Raw genomic sequence first — 23,101 nt, 5'->3', positions numbered from 1 at the left:
GATAAAAGTTTGATTACCAATTTTTGGTTGAGGTACAACTCTCTGGGTAAAGGGTTTTGATTGACTCTAGAAAACAAGTCTATGATATGCAGTGTAGAGTAGCTTCAAAATAGAGTATAACAATTGCTCAATGCTTTGTATTTTCTAGTTCTCTGGTCAATATCAACTATTTAAACTATATCTTAATGTTTCAGGTAGTTTTCCTGAAGTTCATCTAATCGAACATCAAGTATTAGTAAGCGTTTCCTCTTCATTGTCTTGAAATTGTCAAAGAATCGATCATTTATGAAGTGAGAGTTATTTAGTTTCTAAACAAATTATCATAGGCTGTGGCCCTTTAGTATAATCTAACCACTTTGCCTTTTTGATACTGCAGCTTTACTAATACTATTCGGGAGGTTGTGTATGTTGAGAAATTGTAAAAATTCTATGCTCCATGTTTTAATCTCTATTTCAGCTCTTTTATGCCGAAACTTTAAGTAACAGTAAAGGCCGAACTACTCAGTATTCTTTTACCTGAATGAACGCTCAAAACTTTTTTTCCATAGTCCCCATTGGGAGCTTCGTTGCAGTAAAGTAATGGAATGATGAACTGTGGTTGCGTAATAGCTCCATATATATGTCAATTTATTAAAAAGTACCGTGCAATGAACGAGAGTTCCTTTCAGCTTAACAGCCTTTAGTAAGATATTCCCGCCCTTCGAAAAAGATGAGTTTGTCAATCAACAGTCCTTGTACCAAATATATGTTTATCATAAATCTCCTTCTTTTTTAAAGGTGGTGCATCTTTGGATTTAAACACTGTTAAACCGAAACCGTTTAAATGGATTACAGATATGACTTGGTTGAATTTAGTGGCTTTATCAAGTTTAAATCAATTTGCTAGCATTCTAGATCAAGTTGTTAGTAATGAACGTGGTTGGCGTCAGTGGACTGACAAAACTTCGCCTGAGTTAGAAAATATTCCTGACGGTTACCAATCAAATCTAGATACTTTCAGACGCCTTCTAATTATTCGAGCCTGGTGCCCAGACCGTATAACGAACCAAGCAAATATTTATGTGGGTGACTGTTTAGGTAGAAAGTTCGCTGAAGGATTTGTACTTGATTTAGATGGTGTCTACCATGAGTCAACACCCCTTTGGCCAATAGTTGGATTACTTAGTACTGGTTCGGACCCCACTACGCAAATAGAATTATTAGCCAAGAAATACAGGGTAAGTTTGTTTACATTTATTACTATTTGTTTAGTAGTCATTATTATTGCCATTAGGCACACTGAACATACTTCAGTATGTTCTGCAGTACTGTATAATTGTAATGATCATCATTATTTGCAAGATGTAAAAATGATATGCTGTAAGGGAATTGTAGAATTAAGTACGTTTTACCATGAGCCGATAGTGGCTTTTGAAAATCATGGTTCAAATGTTAGAATCATCTTGAGACCTAAGACCCCCTAAGCCACCAATTTAAATTTGAACTTTAAATTGGACTTCCCTTATAACCTACGTATTTGAATATACTTTTTTGAAGACATATCCAAACTACTTATTATTTACTATCGACATTTTGATTTGTCTTTTTTCCACATTCATACACAATTCTTTAGAAATTATATAATGTGATATTAGGTCAGCACATCACCTCAGTGCGAATAATGAACTCTTCATTCGAGTATTTATATCAACTGTTGTCAAACCTAAGACCCATGAATGATGAAAAACAAAGTTGGTTGAAATCAAAATTCGTGGACATTACAAGTCAGTACGTTACGAAACCAGTTCCCTAATCTAAGATGTTGACCAAAGATAATCAGCAAGCATTGGGGAAACTTATGAAAGACGGAAAAATATTGCTGCTTCGTCCAGATAAGGGTTCCGGTGTAGTCATCCTAAGCAGAGACAAATATGCTAGCAAATTAATGTCCATTTTAAATGATTCCACGAGATTTATCATCGATAATACTCAGAAGGACCTGACATATGTGACTTTGAAGCGTCTTTTAAAAACGTTGGGCGAACTATTGACGAGAATTCTGATCAATAATCATACATATAATGAACTCAATCATAATTACCTTATTTATGCGACCTACCTAAAATACAAACCCAACATCCCGATAAAACCAATATTATATATGACCAAATTACCCTTCCATAAACTCGCCTGCTGGTCGACTAGGTGCTTAGAACCAACGCGTAAGAGACTCACACCCTACAGTCTGAAGGATAGTTTTGAAGTTCAACAAAAGTTTGATGCCCTAAACGCTTCCGATAAATTCATGTTCTCGTTGTCCGATAAGTTACAAAAAAGGACTTGTACGAACCCCTTTTGACTGTGCTCATAAACTTCGCCTTCACTACAAATTGCCTACGCGAAAGTGCATTTCCAGCGAAATTCATAGGAAGATATGCCAAAACCAACGTTCTTGTTAAATACGATGCAGCGGAAAAGAAAACCCGCTTCTTACACTTTCGCTTTAAAGGAGATGAAACAACTGGAATAGGTATGGAACAAGTGGAATAATTAACCACAGGATAAATGCCGCGTTAAAGGTTGCTTATCCATCGGCAAGCCTGAAACGAATTGCTCGCTCAGACAAATTAAAATTGGCAGGTCCTCTTTTCTCAGTACCTCCAATTGCATTTACCAATTTACATGTACGTGCCAAAGTACATACATTGGGAGAACAGAGAGGAGAGTACATGTTCTAATTTCCGAGCATGTTCCAAAGAACTTGATACTGGGAAGCAAAATGGCTCTAAAGAGTGCAGTGGCTCGGCATTTACTTGATATCAGGCATACCATTGATATTCCTCGAGACTTTAAAATTATTAGCAGACAAAGAAACCCAGCTTCTCTTCGGTTTGCTGAAGCAATTTCGTTAAATAAAAAAGGAACTCAAACTTGATTTATGTATTTAAAAAGAGACTGTAATAAACCCATTACTACCCTCGTAGTTTTATTTTGTTATGTGGTCTTCACTTACCGAATTCTTATTTTATGTACATTAAAACCACTCCTTCACTCATACATTTCCATTCACTTAATTCGGTTCACTTATGTAAACTCTTCAAATCTTGTTCACTTATTACGCAACCTGTTTTTTTTTTAATTCCAGGAATCTTGTGTAAAACCTTCATTACCTCTAAAATTATCACACAATATATCTTATCTGTCTCTGAACAACACATAACTATTGCATCACCCACCTTTCATTTTTTTAAATTCTAACACCAAATGACCTCCAACCTGTTCTTGCATATATATACAGTTATTATTGATAACCTTAGTCATTCCAATTCTTTTCATTCACCGATTTCATTTGTTTCACACCATACCTTACTTCTATGTAAACTTTCAATACATATTTGGTTGTAAGCAGCTGATGAGGAACCATGAAAAGTAACGAATTCATATTATCCTGCATCCATGTTTGGCCTGGCTTTATTTACATTATCTAGTAGTTTAATCAACCTTTGACTTCAATCAAGAATATGTTTTTACATTTTTCGGTTCATTTAAGCATTTGACAAATTAACACTGTTTACGTATTTTTTCCAGTTTAGACACGGTTTAATGGTGATTCAGGGTGTGCTTAGGTTTCTTAATATTTAATTGTAAATACCTTCGAAGCATTCATCACGTATGATGTTATCATTATGATAATGTTAAAGTTGGTGGCAGAATGCTCGTTAAGAATTGGAAACCGGCTGGTGATGAAGTTAACTTTCATCAACCGAAGTGGCTAGGACCTAGATTAACTAAGCCTGGTCATTGCATTTCTGATACGAAGTCCTGGTTGTTATAGGAGTAGGTTGGAAGAATGCTTTTTTATTTATTTTATGTGAACATATAAATATTGGTACAAAGGGGCACCGAATACATATGCGCCACACAAGTCACTTGATTTGTGTGTGGGCTATGATACTGTCCGGGTGCCCAAACCGAAGCAGGTGGTTTTCTTAGGAGGCCACACCGGAAGCCTTCGACCTAAAGGTCTGATCCACAAGGCAGTGAAGCAACTTTAGGAGATGCAGTCCCATGGTAGCCGGTGACAACAATTCGTTTAGATGTCTTACACTCTGAGTCAATCTGTTCTTTGCCCTTCACTTTCACGTTTTCTACAGATTCCCCCTTCATGCTGATCGACCTTCATGTTGATTGACTCTTCATGTTGATTTCCTCCGAAGACGTAACATTAGAGGTGGTTTTTGAATTACTTTAGATGGATACTTGAACCACAAATAAATTAGCCCTTTTATATTCCTCTAGTATTTAATCATCTCAGGGAAGTAGGCGGTGAGTTATGCGTATTTTCTTTGATTTTCTGCTGGAGGTTGATTGGCCCTATATTGTCACTGTAATCCCTCTAGGTTAATTCCTTCGACAAATCAACATAGAAATCATAACGTGCCTTACAAATCACTAAAACCATCTCAGACTCAAGTGTTTATGTTTACATCTTAAGTAGTGAATTTTGTTGTGTTTTCATCCATTTTTTTCAGGTTGATTGTAAAATAATTTCTATGGGCCAAGGTCAGGAAATTCATGCTAAACGTTTGGTCAGTAATTTATTAACAACAGGAGGATGGATACTACTCCAAAATTGTCATCTATCATTGGCATATGTTGCCGAATTGTTAAGTCAAATAACTGAAATTGAACATATTCATCCAGAATTTCGTTTATGGGTCACAACTGAAGTACACACTCAATTTCCAATTTCATTTTTGCAAACCTCTATTAAGTTTACAAATGAACCACCTCAGGGTATTAGAGCTGGTATAAAACGAACATATGCAACGTTTACGCAAGTAAGTGATAATGTAGAGGTTTAAATAACGTATCCTAACTTTAGAGACCAGATGAGCATGAAACCCTTACAAAAAATCTTCAATTTTAGATTCCAAACCTTAAATCTTAGCTGTTTCTGGTTTTAGTTCACTAGTCGAACATACATGACCAGTATTTTCAGAGTTGTTTGAAGAAGATTATTAAAAGCTGAAATTTTATATGTGCACTCTTAGATTGTATCTTTATGAAAATAAAATATTTAAGAGTCCGAACGCGTCTAAATTTGTACTAGTAAGAAAGTTGGAGAGTGATTACAAGCCTTATAAACACGAAAGAGTCAAATGTATCTTTTGAGCTAAAGATTTGGAAACTCATTTCTCGTATCATTATTTTAGGCTGTCGTGGAGAAAACCATCCCACTAGTATTCATTGAATACCCACTAGTTTATAAAGCCTGAACTTGCTCGTCTCATGAGTAAATTGAAAAATTTATGGCACAAATCAGATTCACTCTTGATTATTTAGCTTTTGTGTTAATATTGCAAATATAAACTAATTGCAGTCAAATTATTCAATAACTCTTTGTTCAGTTGCCCAAACATCATAACATTGGTAATTCTATAAAGAACCTAAATTGCACGAATTTTGTGGGCGAGTGACGATCGCTCAGAAGTACTGAAATATTGACACAAATACCAAGAGGACGGTCGTAGAATAAACAGGACGGCTGGCCGATTAGAAAAAGTCATTTCATACAGAGAAAATCACATAATGATGTACAAAACTCTTTTCCCAGAAATAAACAGGACTAAAGTTTGTTTGAAGAATAAATGTTTGTAAGATTCCGATTCGGTAGGTCATTTACTATCCAATATATTTGAGGTCTAACATATTGCCCATTGTGTCATGTATAAATTATTCAGTGTGGTTGAATACCCTTATTAAAATACTTCACGTATATGTAAAGATAAACAAAAGAAAGATTACGCCCAGAATTTGTCCTAAAAAGACAAAAGGGTTAAACTTCCTCCCAGTTATTGGTAAAGCTTTGCGATTTCTCGTTCGTAGCGTACAGGGTCGCATTTAATCAGTCTCTCTGTTGGTTAATAGGACGGAACGTGCATCCTGAATTTGATTCTTAGCCAGAACTTTTCCAGCTGTAGTACAAATGACACATACTTTTAGCCATAAAAGGATAGACATTGGTACTCCTCACTATTGAGCTATGATGCATTTTGGTTGAAGTTGGATTCTACTAGATGTTTACCTGTTTTATCGCTGTTTCTTGTGTGCAACAGCAGTGTTTACTTTGGAGTGATGAATTAATCTGAGTGATTGTACAGACGTATTCGCTGAAATGACTGGGTTAGCTTATGCCCACTGAAAGTTTGTCATCTAATATCTATAAAATAAAGACCATAATCACCATCTTACTACTAAATTCATTTGCATTTTTACCTCATATATCTATGACATTTAGGACTATTTAGATATTAATAATCGACCTCAATGGAAACCAATGATCTACGCAATATCCTTCTTACATACAACAGTACAAGAGAGACGGAAATTTGGTTCGCTAGGTTGGAATATCGCCTATGAATTTAATACATCTGATCTAAATGCAAGTCTACAATTTGTACAGAATCACTTGGACGATATGGATCCAAAACTGGTAGGTGAAATATTGCCTTTTAAAATTTCGATGTGCATTAGGTCAAAATGAACGTTAATAAGCTCTGTAGATATGGATTTTTGTCTTATGGCAATCTTTTGTTAAATTCATTCAGGTTTATTATGTTTTAAATATTATTGGTAAGAAATACGACAGCACGACGAATATAGTCCATTTTATTTAATACGTCATTCCTATTTCATTTTGATAATTCTCCTGTTTTATGATTAAATACTGTAGTAATCTGTACCAACTAACTTGTATTCTTAGTTTAATAATCTCTTAGGTCTGTATTGAAGGTCCCAAAGCTTAAACTACACACTTACCTGACATATCACCTGTTGAAAATATTGCTTAGTGATTACAGTATATAAACATTTTGTACATTAATCGGTCAGTGGATAGTTTTCAATATAACCCATTTCTTATCCTTAGTATAAAACCTGGTTCGCTAAACAGTAGTAGGCTAATTGATATAACATCATCATATATTATATCCTGTATCAAATGATTGGAGAAAATCTATGTAAATCTCTTCTGTCCCATTGTACGTTGTAATTTAGAGCATTTTGTTATTCCCGAGTAACATTACTTTTTACTTAGAGGACAATTAGACTTAATAATACAATGATATTAACAAAAATAATACTATTGTAACAGTTACTGAATTCCAGATTGATTCTGTTAGGTGTTTTCTTCTTAGAATGGTACATAATCCTAATCAGTGGTAACGAGTGTTAGTTTGGTTAATTGTTACTTTTGATTTGCTCACATCCCTTTTATACAAAGGTTGTTAGCGGTTAAAGAACTAGTTTCACTGACAAATACATAGATATGTCTTGATATAGTTGCTACATATAGTGTTCGTCATACTATCACCATATAGACATTGATAAGTTCTACTCCTTAGTGGTGATGATAATATATTGATCAATCAGAAAGCAATATGGCAGTTCAGCGTTTCGTAATAGAGATTCATAAGTATAATTAGGGACGCTCAATTGTTGACAGTAATTTCTGAAAAATGCTAGTTCTTATCTCATAGAAGGCATGAATTTCATTTAGATAATAGATATCCTCGCTAATATATACCAAAGATGTAATGAATCTGAGTATAGGATTTCTTGTTAGTTGCTCCAACTACTAAACCGTTATAATCTTTCATTCTGGTGTGAATACACACTCTAAACAATTTTCCAGCACATTAAGAATGAATTTTTAAATTAAAAGTTTGTCAAGACAAGTGTCTGAGATTTAACTGTTTTCAGAGCGGCTTGTTTACAGCAATTAAACCATTACTAGATTGACTTCATGCAATGTCATCCGAACAGTAAGCGTTAAGTGTGTTACCTTCACTCGCTTGTGTCGGGCTGTATCTATCTTTGTGTGACTGTGAATTGTATTGCATCGACTCAAGTAATATCTTACTTCATTCAAGCCCTTATCAACCACCCAATTTCCTCTTAACAGTCCGTCATTCTGTAACGGTTATCAGTTTCACAATGATTTTATCGAATGATTGTTCCGATTTTTGCTTATAAAGCAATGTATACTTGCTGAATACAAACTCACTATGATTTGCAACTTGATACTGGCTTAGTCGTGGTAAGGAATCGCAAAACAAATAATCATTGCTCAGTAGTTTTCTCGTTGTCACTTTAATTTTTTTAAATTTATTTGTTAGGGAATTGATTGGAAATGTGTCACATACATGCTTGGAGAAATTCAGTATGGCGGTCGAGTAATTGATGATTTCGATAATCGGCTTTTGAACACCTATTGCAAATTGTGGTTCAATGAAAACTTATTTAATTCAGAATTTGAATTTGCACCAGGTTATAAAATTCCACATGTGCAGAAATTAAGTGAATTTATTAATGCTATTAACGAAATCCCATTATATGATTCACCTCAAGCATTTGGATTACACGAAAATGTTAACATAACGTAAGAGAATTACCATTTTTTCCGATGCTTTATCAAAAAATAAAGAGTAGCATACAATTACTTTGTATCTTACTCTTACCTTAATGTAATGCCGATAACTGACTTTCCTGAGGAATAAAACGAATTGGTCTCAATTCTTTCTAGCGCAACTGTTCAACCAGTGTAATTGGAGAGTATTTTTTCACATATCGTATGGGTGGATCTAATGCAGCAGTTACTCTCCGTACTATGATAGAACGAAAAATAGCATACAAGCAATGATCACAGTTATGGATGACAACCAATCGAATTTCCCGTCGACAGAACACGCTGCTAGTCCATTGTGGAGAGGTTCTAATAGCTCACCACTCTTTGAAGTACATGCTGATGATGTTGTTCCGAAGAACAATGAAGCTTTACAGCCAATTCAGAGATCACAACAACTCCAACTTTCTCAAGTCGCTTAGACACTAGGTTAAATTTTAGACATGATTTTCTAAAACGTTGATATGACGTGCCATTTTTTCCTAAAACAGTTTTAAATTGCCTTACTTTCGATCACTGATATATACATTTCTAAATGATCTCATATGGAATAGTTAGTCTACCCGTTATAGTTCATTATATCTCTAATATAGTCGAAATAGTAGACTATTAAATAATAAATCTAACCCTTATTGTCCTAAAATCTATAGATTTAATTACTTTTAAATAACAATAGTCTGGAAACCAAACATTCAATTTTCGATTAAGATTTACATGAGATGTAAAAGAAGTTTAGTGACAGAGCTCAGTAAGGCTATTAATATATGTCTATCCAATTTATCTTTTTTATGATCTACATACGGAGATAAATGACTAAGAGGCTAAATGTATTAAGACGTTTACATATATATTTTGTACAAGTCTTCATCAAGTTTTAAATTAATAATTTCACTAAGTATAATCACTGTTGGGAGCTTTTTTTCTCACATATAATTGTTTTTTCTATATGTAATATCGTATTTCATTGCTGTTGAAATCTCTATAGATATCAGAGTAAAAAGGCTAAAGTTATTTTGGATTGTATATTAAATGTCCAACCAAAAGATGCAAACACTGGCGCATCAGAAACACGTGAAGATGTAGTACGTCGTATGGCTATGGACATGCTTGACAAATTACCACCTAATTATATACAATTTGAAGTGAATGAACGTTTGAATCAAATGGGTGCACTACAACCAATGAATATTTTTCTACGTCAAGAATTAAATAGAATACAAAAGTTACTCACAATAATGCGTGAAAATCTTGTTGACTTAAAACTGGCTATTGATGGTACGATTGTAATGAGTGAACAGCTAAGACAAGCACTAGATTGTATGTATGATGCGAGAATACCCAATCAATGGAAAAAGGTATTACTGGATGAATTTCACGCGTCAATTTCCTTTAGTAAAGACTCATCCATATTAATGTAATTCATTATACAGTGTTAAAACAGATAGAACTTTGTATGATTTTCTCTATTCATCGCTTGGGTTGGTCTGAATAGTGTGGACTAGAGACGATTCTCTGTAAAACTAGAGATATTGATGCAGTATCCTAATAAATGGGTATTAGAAGACATAATACCTACTTAAAAAAGCACTATTCATTCCATATTACGAGATTACACATATACAAAATAAACGTGGCAGGAACTTATATACTGGAATCAGATTTCGTAGGTCATTTAATAACCTACAAAATTAAGGTCTGACTACCACCAGCCCCTCACTGCTCCCCATATCAAAACATATTATATTTAAGGAACTCTGATTATGGCTAATTTATTCGATAATTAATTTAAATTGTAATAAACTACCCCAGCGGGCGTACATCTTTTTATTTGAGGGGACAACCAACAACGCAACTTGAGGTACTTAGAGAATAGTAGTTAACAAAATTCAAAGTAGTCCGGATAAATCGGAATGACAGTTAAATTTTAAGAATATATTTTATTGAACAAATATGTGAGTTGTTGGCATTCCTTTTTTTAGTAAGAATGTTGTGTAATGAAAACTGTATTCTTCACCGATGACCGGAACCCATCAACTGATCTGTCAAGTTCACATAACCAGCTTGGGTCATGGGATCGCAGTGCACTGAAGCTAGTGTTTGAAGACATTCATCAGTAGGGCACACTTACAATCTCAACAAAACCTGTACTTGATCTCTTCGAATCCTCGGTAGTCTATGAAAAACAGATAATACCGCTACTTTTTTAACACCTTTGTTGTCTGTAAATGAAGACTTTAAGAATGAGGATCAGGGTGTTTTGTTCGTGATTGTTCTAAATCTGACCAAATGATAGGTAATCCCATTAGTTTCAGATCAACGAGATCTTTTGATATGAACAAACAATGTTTGCATTAGTTGCAATTGTCTCTATGTGGTACTCTAGACAATTCTTTTTTCTATGAGACTGGAAACGTGAACTCTACTTATCACCAGGATGCAAGTTATCCTGTTGACACGGGTGAAAAAGTAGTCAGTAGGCATAATTGGGTTTATGTTTGGCTTGACTCTTTCGCTCTTATTTAAACAGTTACACGATATCATTTCTTAGTGAGAGGGCAACAGATGGAAGTATTAAATCTCAGTATAAAAATCAATTAGTAATATCCATATTTCTCTATTTCTTATCCTTAGCTATCATGGGAATCATCTACATTAGGATTTTGGTTTACCGAATTAATTGAAAGAAATCATCAGTTTTATGAATGGTTATACAATGGACGCCCGGTATGTTTTTGGATGACAGGTTTTTTCAATCCACAAGGATTTCTTACAGCAATCAGACAAGAGGTAACACGTAGCCATAAAGGTTGGGCATTGGATACAGTTACATTATGGAATGACGTAACTAGATTTATGAAAGATGATATTCAACGTCCACCGACTGAAGGTGCATATATTCATGGATTATTTTTAGAAGGTGCTGAATTTGACCAAAAGAATTTGCGTCTAACTGAATCGAAACCAAAAATATTATATCAACCAATGCCGGTTATTCATATACAGGCTGTGGATATATCTAAGGACAAAGAGATATCCAAAGAAATGCTGAAAAACTTCTATGTATGTCCAGTGTATAAAAAACCATGTAGAACAAACCTAACCTATGTTACTTCACTTTATTTACGTTGTCCGCCTAACAAATCAGTTGATCATTGGGTATTAAGAGGTGTAGCCTTGTTGTGCGATATAAGATGAACTACTATTTTTCTTATCCTCTATTTCTATTGCTGTTATATTTGTTGATTCTGCGAATTATGATAAATAAACAAGTAGATAAATGTATACAGCCTCATCTTGTTGTGTGTGGCAATAAAAAATTAATTTATACTTCTTTAGAATGAGGAATTAGACTCAATCTTTGTTTTGTATAGAAACAGAACGGAGAATTTTTAACAAATACTTGTTCATATTATTTGATAAAACAAGGTCCCAGAATCGTTTTTCAATGAACAAGTGAGAGGAGTTTGTATAGATCTGGCATCATTTAAATGACTGACAAAGGCCAGGTACTAACTCTACATTCTATTAAATCTTAGCTTGTTTGTACTGAAAAACTTTGATGAGAACAGAATTTTAGACCATGCAATAGTTTAATTAGACATTGGTTGACAAAAAAAACTTTTATTTGTTTAAGAAGTTGACACAACTTTCAATTCAATTAAAGAATACAGAGAGAATTCATTAGATGTTGATTTCCTTCATAATTAATAAAGTTTTATCATTTACACATTAAATTTATACGGGGTGATAAAGATAATCCACATATGGTTTTAATATCATATTGATTTTCAATAGAAACATCTCTATGGAACATCGTTTTCCATTAAATAATAAAGTAGTTTACGACTTGAGCATAATTGTACTGGAACAAATGATCAGGAAACTACGTGTAAAATTCTTGGTACCATATAGTAAGTAAATTATACGTATTTGCAGCTATATAGTTTAAGATGTGAGAGGTAGTGAAACTACCCAACTACTCAAACTGAAGTAGAGGGAGCTCACTTCAAACCTAAATGTTTTGGTGGAACGATAGAGGATCTACTGGTTTTAGGTATATAAAATCAACCTATGAGTAGAATACACATTTTAGAAACAGCAACACAAAAATAAGGATATCTAGTTGAAAACGCAGAACTACCTATCTATAAGTTAACTTATAAATCCGATGTAAAATAAAAGATAAGCAGGAGACTTTAAATTCTTTTCCGAAATATTCGTGTTCTGCTAACTTGGTCTGCATTATTTAGAAGACAAAATTATCAAAGAATGCATACATCATCTGATCAAGATAGTGAAGTTAAACAGCCTAGGAAGTTATAATAAACACAAGTAGATTATCACGATCTCATCTTTTTTCCTATAACTAGCAATGTTGCAACTGATTTAGGTACAAGACTTCTAACTAGGTGATAGGTTCTAACGTCACTTTGCTTACTGAACCTCAAACAACCAAGGAGATTATTAGTACTCGCACAATATGGTATGATAGTCCTAAGAATGCGATGTGGTCTGCTTGATTGGTATATAAACAGAGGATGCTTGAAATATAACGATTCATATCTCAGAGGCTGAGACTTGCGTTCTGGACTCAATTGGCTGGGCCAGAAAGGGAAGCGAGACCAATCAGAACTATAGGCCGTTCTTACGTGTTTAAGCGTCTTTGGTCCGATCGATGAGTCACTGCCCTCTAATCTGCAGTCACAGGTTATAACAATTCCCCAATAACCTACATCTAACCTCACTATTACCCGGTGAGCACAGCAGATGCCAGTATTATTTCTAAAACATCTGTTGTCAAATACTAGTAGCTTACGAGTATCTTCTACTCTTAATGGTCGCGTTTCGCAGCCGTAAAGTAGAACAGATCAAACTGTTGCGCAGTTTACTCGTTCCTTAATTGGTAGACGGATATCTCACCTTCGCCATAGGTGACGTAAGTTAGCAGAAGTCAAACGAGCTTTTCGAATCCGTGCAGAGATTTCGTCAGACACCAACCCATTAGGGCTGACTGAACTTCCAAACAGAACTATGTCATCTACGTATTCTAAGTCGATAAGTGGGCCTCCTGACAAAAGATCAATTTCCGGAAATTCAGTCGACGAGAACGTTATTTACAGCGGTAGGTCCATGATAAAGTTGAACAAAAATAGAGATGGTGGACAGGCCTGCCGGACACCACTTGAGGTTACAAAATCAGATGACAGTTCGCCATAAGCTCTGACTCCATTGGTAGTTTTTGAGTAAAGAGCCTTCACAAGGTTAATTTACTTCTGAGATACACCTTTCGTTCAATGACAGACACTGCCACAGAACCACTCATTTGAAGCAACGTGTAAATCCTATATCAGACTCAAAAAACATATTTTAGAACTCAAGCTACTTATTCCATTTGAGCATTTACACTGTTCCAAACTATTTTTACAGTATTTTCCGAGGCAAATAATTTAAGTGTATAATCTGAGAAATTCGAATTTCTTAATTTTTGCAAATTTGTAGGGTCAAAACAATATTGTATTTCTTATAAATATCATTATTGAGAACAAGGATAACAATTCAAGATATATTTAAAAAGTAATTTTTTCGGGTACTAGATAAAATGTCAATGTACATAATTAAAATTACGTTAGTGTCACTTATCCGCCAAGCATATGTTTTATTCTGGACCAGCTTGTAACAGTAACAGCGATCGCACCAACAGCAAACCCAGCAACCCCACCAAAGCCGCAACGTTTCCAACCACCTGGTTTAAACATTCCTAGTGGTTTAAAGAGAATTAATTTAGTTCTGAAAACGATCACATCTGTTTTTAAATGTTTTCTAAAATTACTACTTATCACAATCTACAATTCTGCCTTTCTAATAACGCGGAAAGATTAAAAGGGCAGATGCAGAGGAAATATTCAAACAGTTTAATCTGACACACTAAAACTTATTAAGAAAACAGATATGAAATTTCGGAAAGTGACGATACTTTTCTCTTAGCATACGATTAATATTTGCCATAACTGTGAAGAATAAAGTAGCACGAGGTTACTGGTTTAGTGTTTAAAGTATTCAACTTGGTCACAGATCCGAAAGTCGTTCCGCTTATTTCAGTTTAGAAAGCAAGGAAGTACAAGTGATAGACTAAGTCAAAAAAATATGTGATTTTAATGGCAAATGATAAGTGGAAAATTTCGACGGGTTCATGCCACTTGTCAAGATTTGGTTTAATTAACCGATGGAGACAGATGCTATCGATCGAAAATCTGATTTAACAAACAGAGGGCCATACATACATTAATGACTGAGTTTGTGTATTTATATTGATTCGGGTTGGTTAATAAAAGCTTCCTACTGACTCTTGGTTTTCACGCTCAAGTAGATGATTGGGTTCGTAAATAAGACAAATGACATTACAACACAAAACTACCCAACTACCATTTGGGTGGTAAAGGAATGTAACAGTTGTTGATGAGATCCCCAAATTTAGACGATCAAGTGGTTATAAATTGTGGTCTGGTTTAGTTCGAAATCCCCCATAAGTTCGTTTATTCTATCTTCAGAATTGTAAGCGTTACATGACCTTTTTGTATCTTTCCTTCTAGACTTATTTCTTAATTTAGGGTCAATTTCGGATCATTTCCTTCGTAATGTTCTGATACGTACCACATGAAACTAATGTATTACGTGAACATTTTCGAATTATTGTGATTACATGGTATGCTTACATAATACAAGCTCTGATGCGAGCCTGTAAATTAGTGGAAACTGCTGGGTCCTAAGAAGATAGGTTGAAAACGGTTACACATAATTTTAAGAAGGAAAACAACTCAATTACAAAATGGTTGGTGTTGAAACTATTAGATAAATACGTTTCACTGACAACATGTTTTGTCTGAACTTTCACATCTGATCTGGTGTGGTTTCAACAAATCTTGGCAGCTTATAGTTTGAAGTAAAAGTTATTTCCTAAAATTTCGTTGTAAGAAACGCACTTTCAATTTCTTACAAAATGTCTGTAAATAAACGGAATGTCGTCAATGTATTCAACTGAAGAGGACAATAATAGTTGAATGACGCAATTTCTTGATTATGCACTAAACAAACAAGGTATAGTTATATACATATCTACTATAATGTTTGTTAGCATGGTGTTTCAGAACAAGAGAACCTGGATGAAATGGGTCATTGTTCTCAATTTTATGTCAGCTGGTTAGAACGCCATAATTGGGGATTTAATAACTAGTTGCAAACTATCAGCTGAATTCGCTGGTGACTTCTAGAGTTAGTGTTACAACTACAACGAGTGGTGCTCCGAATTTAATGTGATGTTATTTTCCCAGAAACAATAAGGGTTAGAATGTTATCGCAGACGTCGCTGTGGTACGATGAAAATGACCAAATAAAGCAAGTGACGTATAAAAAGCACCTATCAGCAAGATTGTTTCAGAAAAAATTACTAATTCGCTTACCAGGAGAAGTATATACTAAACCGGTAGTCGTAGCTGCTGCCATTGTATTTATCTCATCTTCTGCATTACCACGTAATTTGTAGATCAAGAAATCTGCCACAGCATATATAAACCCTATCGAACCTGCAGTCTGAGCAAGTGTTGCTCCGGATTTAGTAAGATGATTCAGCATTTGAGTTCGTCTGATAGCAAGTGTCGGAAGATTCTTTATTTCTGAATCTTTAAAACCGCTGTATAATCCTTTGATCCCCCCAACAGATGCACCTAAACATCACTTATTTGACTGTAGTATAGTTACCCCCAATAACCATAGCTCCGATTTCGGAAAACGATCGCTCAAAGCGACCTCGACGTTTCTCCCCTTCGGGAAAGATGAACTGCTCTTCGGGATTCTGAGAATGAATTTATCAAGTTGATGCTGCTTACCGAGACCAAAATAGATGGGTCAAAATTCAAAAACGGCGAGACGAAAATATTGCGATCTAATTAAACGTTAACTCTGAAATTAACAAAACTACCATCAGAGTTAGAGCTGGTCATTCTGATGAGTATTTTTCTAGCGGCTACGAGAATGAGGTTTTATGGCCACTCAGAAATAAATAAATACCTGAATGAAAACAAAATTATTACTAGGAAAGATTGTAAATCGTTCCATATAGTGAATAATTTTCCAAAGCATAGGTTACAAGTAAAATGTTTTCCTCAAAACTACACTTACAAAACAAGCACATAATACAAAATGTTAAAATTGTTCGTCACCTTCAGCATCTATTACTCTCATTTAGGAGGGGTTAGACCTAAACGAAAAAAGGAATGTTGGTTATGAATAACTTAAATACCCCACTTCATCTGACAGATAAATTCTTTTTAATGTCCATAAGTCGGTTAGGATGGTATGAGGTGGAATCAATCAAGATTTATTCATGTGCACATAATCATTCTTAGCTTAACTTCCACTCAAGTAATTGAAAATCCTTCTAAATCTACAGCTACATTATTATAATCTACTTTCTTAAAAAGTTTAACAAACAGATTTGTCGACATAAAACTTAGTACGAAGTGAAATAAAGACAAAAAAAGTTATGGAGAATTAAGAAGCCTTAAAATCTGGGGGAAAAACAAAGAATGGGTACACCTCCACCAACACAGGTCAACAATCGTATTGTTTCTTGATACCAAGGCTGACTTCGATTCGTTGGACAGGACTGTTCTCTGGGATTGTCTATTGAAGAAGGGTGTGTCTGAGAAATTTATTAACATCTTAAAAGCTCTATATACAAACACCTCAGGCAGAGTGAGGGCATACAACCATCTCTCCATTGTTCCATTCGAGCAGTGGGGTTAGGCAGGGTTGTCCAATCTCACCATTCCTTTTCAACTTTGCCAATGATGACATTCTGGGGACAGCTCTGATGAATGTAAGTAATGGCGGTGTGGATCTGTTGCCTGAAGAAAGACTTCTCGATCTTGAGTATGCGGATGATATTGTCTTACTGTGTGATCATACCCAAGCCGTGCAATCCTCGCTTCATCAGTTGGCAATTAGTGTCCGTAAGTATGGTATGTGCTTCGCACTTCCTATGTGCAAAGTACTTTTACAAGACTGGCAGGACCCTGAAGCTGCGCTCACCCTGGGCAGTGAGCAGATAGTAGTCGAGAAGTTCGTGTATCTGGGTAGCTGCATAAGTGCTGATGGGGGTGTGAGTGATGAGATCAATGCACGTATAGTGAAAGCCAGAGCGCCTTATGCCAATCTGGGCCATCTTTGGCGCCTTCGTGATGTTAGTCTGGCTGTAAAAGGTCGGATCTACAACGCGTCGGTGAGAGCAGTTCTGCTCTATGCTTGTGAAACCTGGCCTCTCCGAGTTGAAGATGTTAGACAACTCTCTGTGTTTGATCATCGTTGTCTCCGAAGGATTGTTGACATTCAGTGGCAACATCATGTTAGTAATGCAGAAATTCAGCATCATGTGTTCGGGCACAGAGACGATAATCCAATTGGTGTCACTATCTTGAAACATTGACTTCAGTGGCTTTGACATGTTCTTCGAGTGTCGTACCAGAGAATTCCACGTCGTGTATTACTTGACGACGCTGAGACTGGTCGGAAAAAGCAGAGAGGTTGTCAGTGTACGACATTGTGTCGTGGTGTGAAAGAAAGCTGTACGGGACTGGCTCCTGTTTGTCCTTCACGAATCTCTGGTTAGGATCCTAGAGATGGTGCAACACAGTGGCTAGAGACGTTATTAGATATGGCTCAGAATAAAAGCCCGTGGCGATTCTGCTGTAACTATTTTACTTTCTTCATAAAAAATGAAGAATTCTCTGCGGCAGCACTTTTGCTATTTGAACTGACCCTCCCATTATTGTTATTTTACTATCATACACTGATCTCTGTTCATTGTTGTACTTCTTTTTTCTTATACGCACCTTACATTCTTTATATCTTCACATTCATTATTGTGTGGCACCTATATATATGGTGCCTCTTTGTACCAATATTTATGTGTTCAAATAAATAAATAATAAAATTGCAAACGATTCTGAGTCATGCCATTCGGTCTCTAACCATCGGTTACGATAGTCATGCGGACCCCAACCAGGTGGTCTACACTTGTTACCATAGTTCAGTCCAATTGTCAGTGAGTTCATAAACTTGTCATGTTTTGGTTTAGCCACCCTTAACTTTTCTCCACCCTACCCCTACACCAGACAATACCTTTGGAAGTAGGTGACGGTTAGTTATACGCAACATTCACCACCATCAGTCGACTCTCCATCCCTACCTAATGCCTTATGGTTAAACCCAGCACTGCTAACTCATTGGTCTTAAAATGCACGAGGCATGCTTTGAAGACACTTATAATCGAAAACCAGTCACCTACGTACATCCGCCATTCTTACCGGTAATGTTTCATACCCGTAAAGTAGAACGGAGCGAACTCATCCCTTGGTCGGAACACGGATATTTTGCCTACGCTGCAAGTGACACAAGTTGACAAAGGTAACCGGGCTTTCTGAATTCGAGCCGAGATTCCGCCAGACATCAGCACTGACAGGGCTTCCAAATAAAGGGGTTGACACGCCAAGCTTTAACTTAGGCGCTGATGAAGGCCAGTTCTGAAGCAATACTTAGCATTTGGAGGATGAGAATTCCATCCAAAACACGCTTGTACTGTTGTCTAAGGTAGTCAGAGCCTTCACCAAACAGAAATTAAGAACACAGAACAGGAAGCGATAATAATTGACGTGATGAAAAGTCCACACGCATGTCTGGGTGCACTGCATTGCCAAGAGTACAGGTTAGTGCAAGCAATAAGAATCTCGTGAAAAAAATACTAGTGACCCCTAACACCTCCAAATCACAAAAACTATATGAAAACGCAACCATAAAAGAGAAACATTGTTGACAATTTTACTTAGCACTAACCAATATAGTACAAAAAATCAGACGTATGAATATAGTTCAGATTGTCATAAACAAAATGCCATAGAGGACCAATGACTAAGAATAAGCGAATCTGAACTATTGTGATTTCGTGCTACACCAAAATGAAACTGCCACATCATTAGTTCTATCCTTCTAGAGATACCATCTCAATATTACGCTTTTATACACATTTCTGACATCTATTCGGTGGTCCCATGAACAAATATCGTCCCTCGACCTGATCGATCACATATTGCGATTTGTAAACTTAGTGATCAGACTGCTGTTACATAGGTTCTATCATCCTACTAAGGAACGTAAAGTATTTTACGAATACACATGTATTCGAAGGTTTTCAAGAGCGATGGAAACTTTATGAAGACTAAAAGGGGAAACTCGCTAACTCAAGCATGGCCTGAATCTGAAATAATGAAATATCAAGAAAGGAGCTATATGCGCTAAACTAAATGTCATTTAGGCATAGCAATAAATCTTCAGCAGTATGGATAGGTTTATTGACCCATATTAATCCTTGCTAAATGAACTTAAAAGGACTACCTTAGCCTGATTTACTAACTAACAAACACATTCTCGTTTCCATAGGGGTGGATAATGCACAACAAAATCATGAAAACAAGATACGCAGCAACCTCACGTTGGTACAAAGTTAGAAGTAACTCATTTGAAGGGACAATGTCCAATATGTAAATGTTACGTTACTACAGATCAGTCAAATTTTCTCTTGCCTGTATTGTTGCTTAGGTATTTTTTAGATCTTAAGTGATATCTAATATTGTGTTAGTTGTTGTTTTATCAATATAGTCCCGATAAATCTAGTGATGAAAAGCTAGGTGAGTGGCAGAATTTCTAATGACAATTGTTCGAACACTGGAAAGTCACTCATTCACTTAATGCCTGTTAAAAGGTAATGAAAGGTAAGGTAAAGCATTAACTTTGCTGACGGTCGGATTTTATTGGTCTGACATCATGTGCCGAGGTACAGACGTTGGTTGCGAACTGGAATCCATATGCACCCGGATAGACCACATGACGCCAGGATCAAGTGCAAAGGCAAGTTGTAGCTGACCATTCCACTTGTGGGCTGTTTTGATCATACAAAAACGTGCAAAGGTCAGGGACTATCAACTCGGAAAATCTTGTATAGGTAGGCTACCTGTCTATTCACATGAGGCTCATACAGACGAACAGGAAGGAGGAACTCACGCGCTTCAAATTGAAAGCATGAACTGCTTATACATGGGCGCCGCGAGTTTAACAAATAAAATAGATGGGCTAAGTGAAATTAGCAATGCTAATAATGCTTATGTCATAGGAATATCTGAAACTTTGATATCACAGTTTACGGACCAGGAGCTAGCAATACCTGGTACGTCTTTGTTTCGCAATGACAGAAAGACAGAAATTGGGGGTGGAGTGCCCTTATACTTACGATCACGCCTGGAAGTACATCAAGCGCACAAACAAGAGTTTATCAGTCCCGGTTAATCCGTATGGTGCTCTGTAAGATTGTCTACCACCTCGAGATGTCTAGTCGGGGTCATCTATAGGAAGCTCACTGCTGACATCGAGTATGATAGTCGTATGCTGGAAGGACTACCCCGCTCTACGCGTCTCAGATTCACTCATATCCTGATTCTAGGGGACTTCAATCTTCGTAACGTTAATTTCGCGGAACATATATATATTGGAGGTGAAAACTCAACCAAAGTCCGGTTTTTCAACCTCACTGAGGATCTGGTGTTATACGAAAATGTGAAGTCGGCAACTAGTTGGTGAAACAGTCAGACGCCGTCGCGCTCAAACTGGGTATTTACAAACGATGAATCCCTAGTTGACAACCTCTCAATTCTGACTCCCCTGGGAAAAAGCGATCACGCCGTCATAACCTTCAGTTTTGTTAGGAAAACTGAGCTAAGATATTCCACCTTCAACAGGCAATGGAAGTTCAAACGGTTGGAGGTGTCAGCTCTACAGGACTATCTAAAACAGGTGGGTCGGGATGTTCACGCTCAACTTGATGTGGATACTCATTGAAATTTCTCACTGCACACGCTCTAGTGTGCTACAAAGCAGTCTGTTCTTCAAAGGGTTCCCAAAATCTACAAGCAACCTACAATCATCAAGAACAACACTCTTCGTCGGGCAGAATACAAACGAACTGATAACAACGGCGCGAACGGGCAATACAAAAATATAAGGAACAAATGCACGAAGGCTATAAGAGAAGACAGGCCTCATTGTCAGATAAAGCTTATGCATAAATTTGTCTCCAATACGGCAAACTTATTCCGTTATGCAGCCTCTCTTCGACAAGCCAAAACTGGAGTTTCCCAACTGCTAGGTCTTAGTGGCCCGACAAGGTTTCGGTTTTAATAGTGCGTGCCTAATCTTAGCAGAATATTCCGTGTGTTGGCTGGAAAACAACTGACTTCATTCTGTCACTAATCGATTAAACCAGTACAAAACATGTATGTACGGCACGTTTATCATTTGAGACGAGGAGTCTGCATAGAACATGAGCTACTTCATCGTAAGTAAGATGATCTTGATAAAGTCCAACACCTTTAAAGTCACTAACTGCATTGTTCACCACTTCTTAAAATAAGTCTGGAGAACAACTCAAACCAAATGAAGGGTCTTCGTTAATTGATGTCAAAACGAACATTGATCTAGGGAATTTGGAAGGTGAGTATCTTTCAAGTCAACTTTCCAGAATACTTTAGAGCCATGAAGCCGAATAAGAATATCTGCAGATTCCGCCGTCATACACGTTTGCTTCAACAAACGGAAGATCACATACTCAACTGGTTTCGCTATCAGACTTCAAAGGAGTAACATTAAAAGCACCCCTTACAGAAAACAGACTCGATTCAGTTATTTTTGCGTACAAATTATTCTGTCCTACAAACTGCTTCTCAAAGACCACAATAATCATCAGTTTTTTAAGAAAAAGTAGATCACTGTGCGCTTGAATTTCTATGAGCGGAATTCTCATCCCTACACTACATTTGACAAACACAGCAGTCAAATCTTTAAGTAAAACATCAGAATCATCTTTGAAAACTAACAAAGACAACTACACTTCAAGCTTCTTTACATTTTTTAAACGCGTTATTGACGCTCACGTTAAATTGACTAAAAGTTCTCAAGGCATTCGTGGAGAACTAACATCTCTAATTAGCAATTAATGACATTCTCGTATACACAGCTTGTATCAAATAATTCTCAATACCGGGACTTTATTATATCGTACTACAGTGTTAGAATTTAAGGATTTTAAGTTCTTTGACGAAATAGTGGACTTGATACTGTCCCTGTCCTAAATAATGAACAAAATGAGGTATACAATTGCTTCTGAATATAAAAATTATATTACTAAATTGTGGATAAAGGTAAATGATAATTAAAACACTCAGCCTAATAAAATATGAACTAAAGAGTTTACTATGTCTAATGGCGAAATAAACAGTAGTTTTACAAACCAACTTCATGTGTCCCGTTTCACGAAACTCGAAGCATGTAATATGATGGAATGCTCATGAATTACTTATATAACGTTTACCATATAACAGACGCTTGCCAGACTTGTGCCCACATATGTTTATTACCTTAGGATTCTTCAATGAATTGTTTGCCATGTCTTCACGAGAACAGGTATTATCGTTAATCAGACGCCTACCAATATGACTTTCAGTAAGAATCGAATTAGGACACCTAAATGGTGTAGTAGAAATCTTGATGTCCTGG

General features: G+C 36.1%; 2 protein-coding genes across 3 annotated transcripts in view; one reads left to right on the top strand and one right to left on the bottom strand.

Annotated features, from left to right (window-relative positions):
• The window catches only part of DNAH5 (Dynein heavy chain 5, axonemal), a gene marked incomplete at both ends in the record, with an annotated part of 92,277 nt that extends 80,636 nt beyond the window's left edge, over positions 1–11,641 (top strand). Inside the window, 6 exons of the mRNA XM_051218743.1 lie at positions 778–1,217; positions 4,512–4,820; positions 6,281–6,475; positions 8,160–8,422; positions 9,432–9,801; positions 11,078–11,641. Coding sequence (XP_051071353.1) covers positions 778–1,217; positions 4,512–4,820; positions 6,281–6,475; positions 8,160–8,422; positions 9,432–9,801; positions 11,078–11,641 — 2,141 coding nt within the window. The remainder of the gene's footprint in view (positions 1–777; positions 1,218–4,511; positions 4,821–6,280; positions 6,476–8,159; positions 8,423–9,431; positions 9,802–11,077) is intronic.
• A 2,304-nt stretch (positions 11,642–13,945) lies between these two features.
• TIMM23_1 (mitochondrial import inner membrane translocase, subunit timm23) lies at positions 13,946–20,037 on the bottom strand. Of its 2 annotated transcripts, none has more exons than XM_051211310.1 (6): positions 19,892–20,037; positions 16,422–16,510; positions 16,330–16,385; positions 16,202–16,295; positions 15,904–16,167; positions 13,946–14,204 (listed from the first exon to the last, which is right to left on the bottom strand). In XM_051211310.1, the coding sequence occupies exons 2-6, from the start codon at positions 16,441–16,443 to the stop codon at positions 14,083–14,085; spliced, it is 558 nt and encodes a 185-aa protein (XP_051071351.1). In that variant the 5' UTR covers positions 16,444–16,510; positions 19,892–20,037; the 3' UTR covers positions 13,946–14,082. The 2 variants fall into 2 exon arrangements, with proteins under 2 accessions (XP_051071351.1, XP_051071352.1); XM_051211309.1 differs by adding an exon at positions 16,622–16,700 and having other exon boundaries at positions 13,946–16,167; positions 19,989–20,028.
• Between the last annotated feature and the right edge of the window lie 3,064 nt (positions 20,038–23,101).

Source organism: Schistosoma haematobium, chromosome ZW, assembly GCF_000699445.3.
Source record: "Schistosoma haematobium chromosome ZW, whole genome shotgun sequence".
Lineage (NCBI taxonomy): Eukaryota > Metazoa > Platyhelminthes > Trematoda > Strigeidida > Schistosomatidae > Schistosoma > Schistosoma haematobium.
This window is presented reverse-complemented; position numbering and strand designations above follow the sequence as displayed.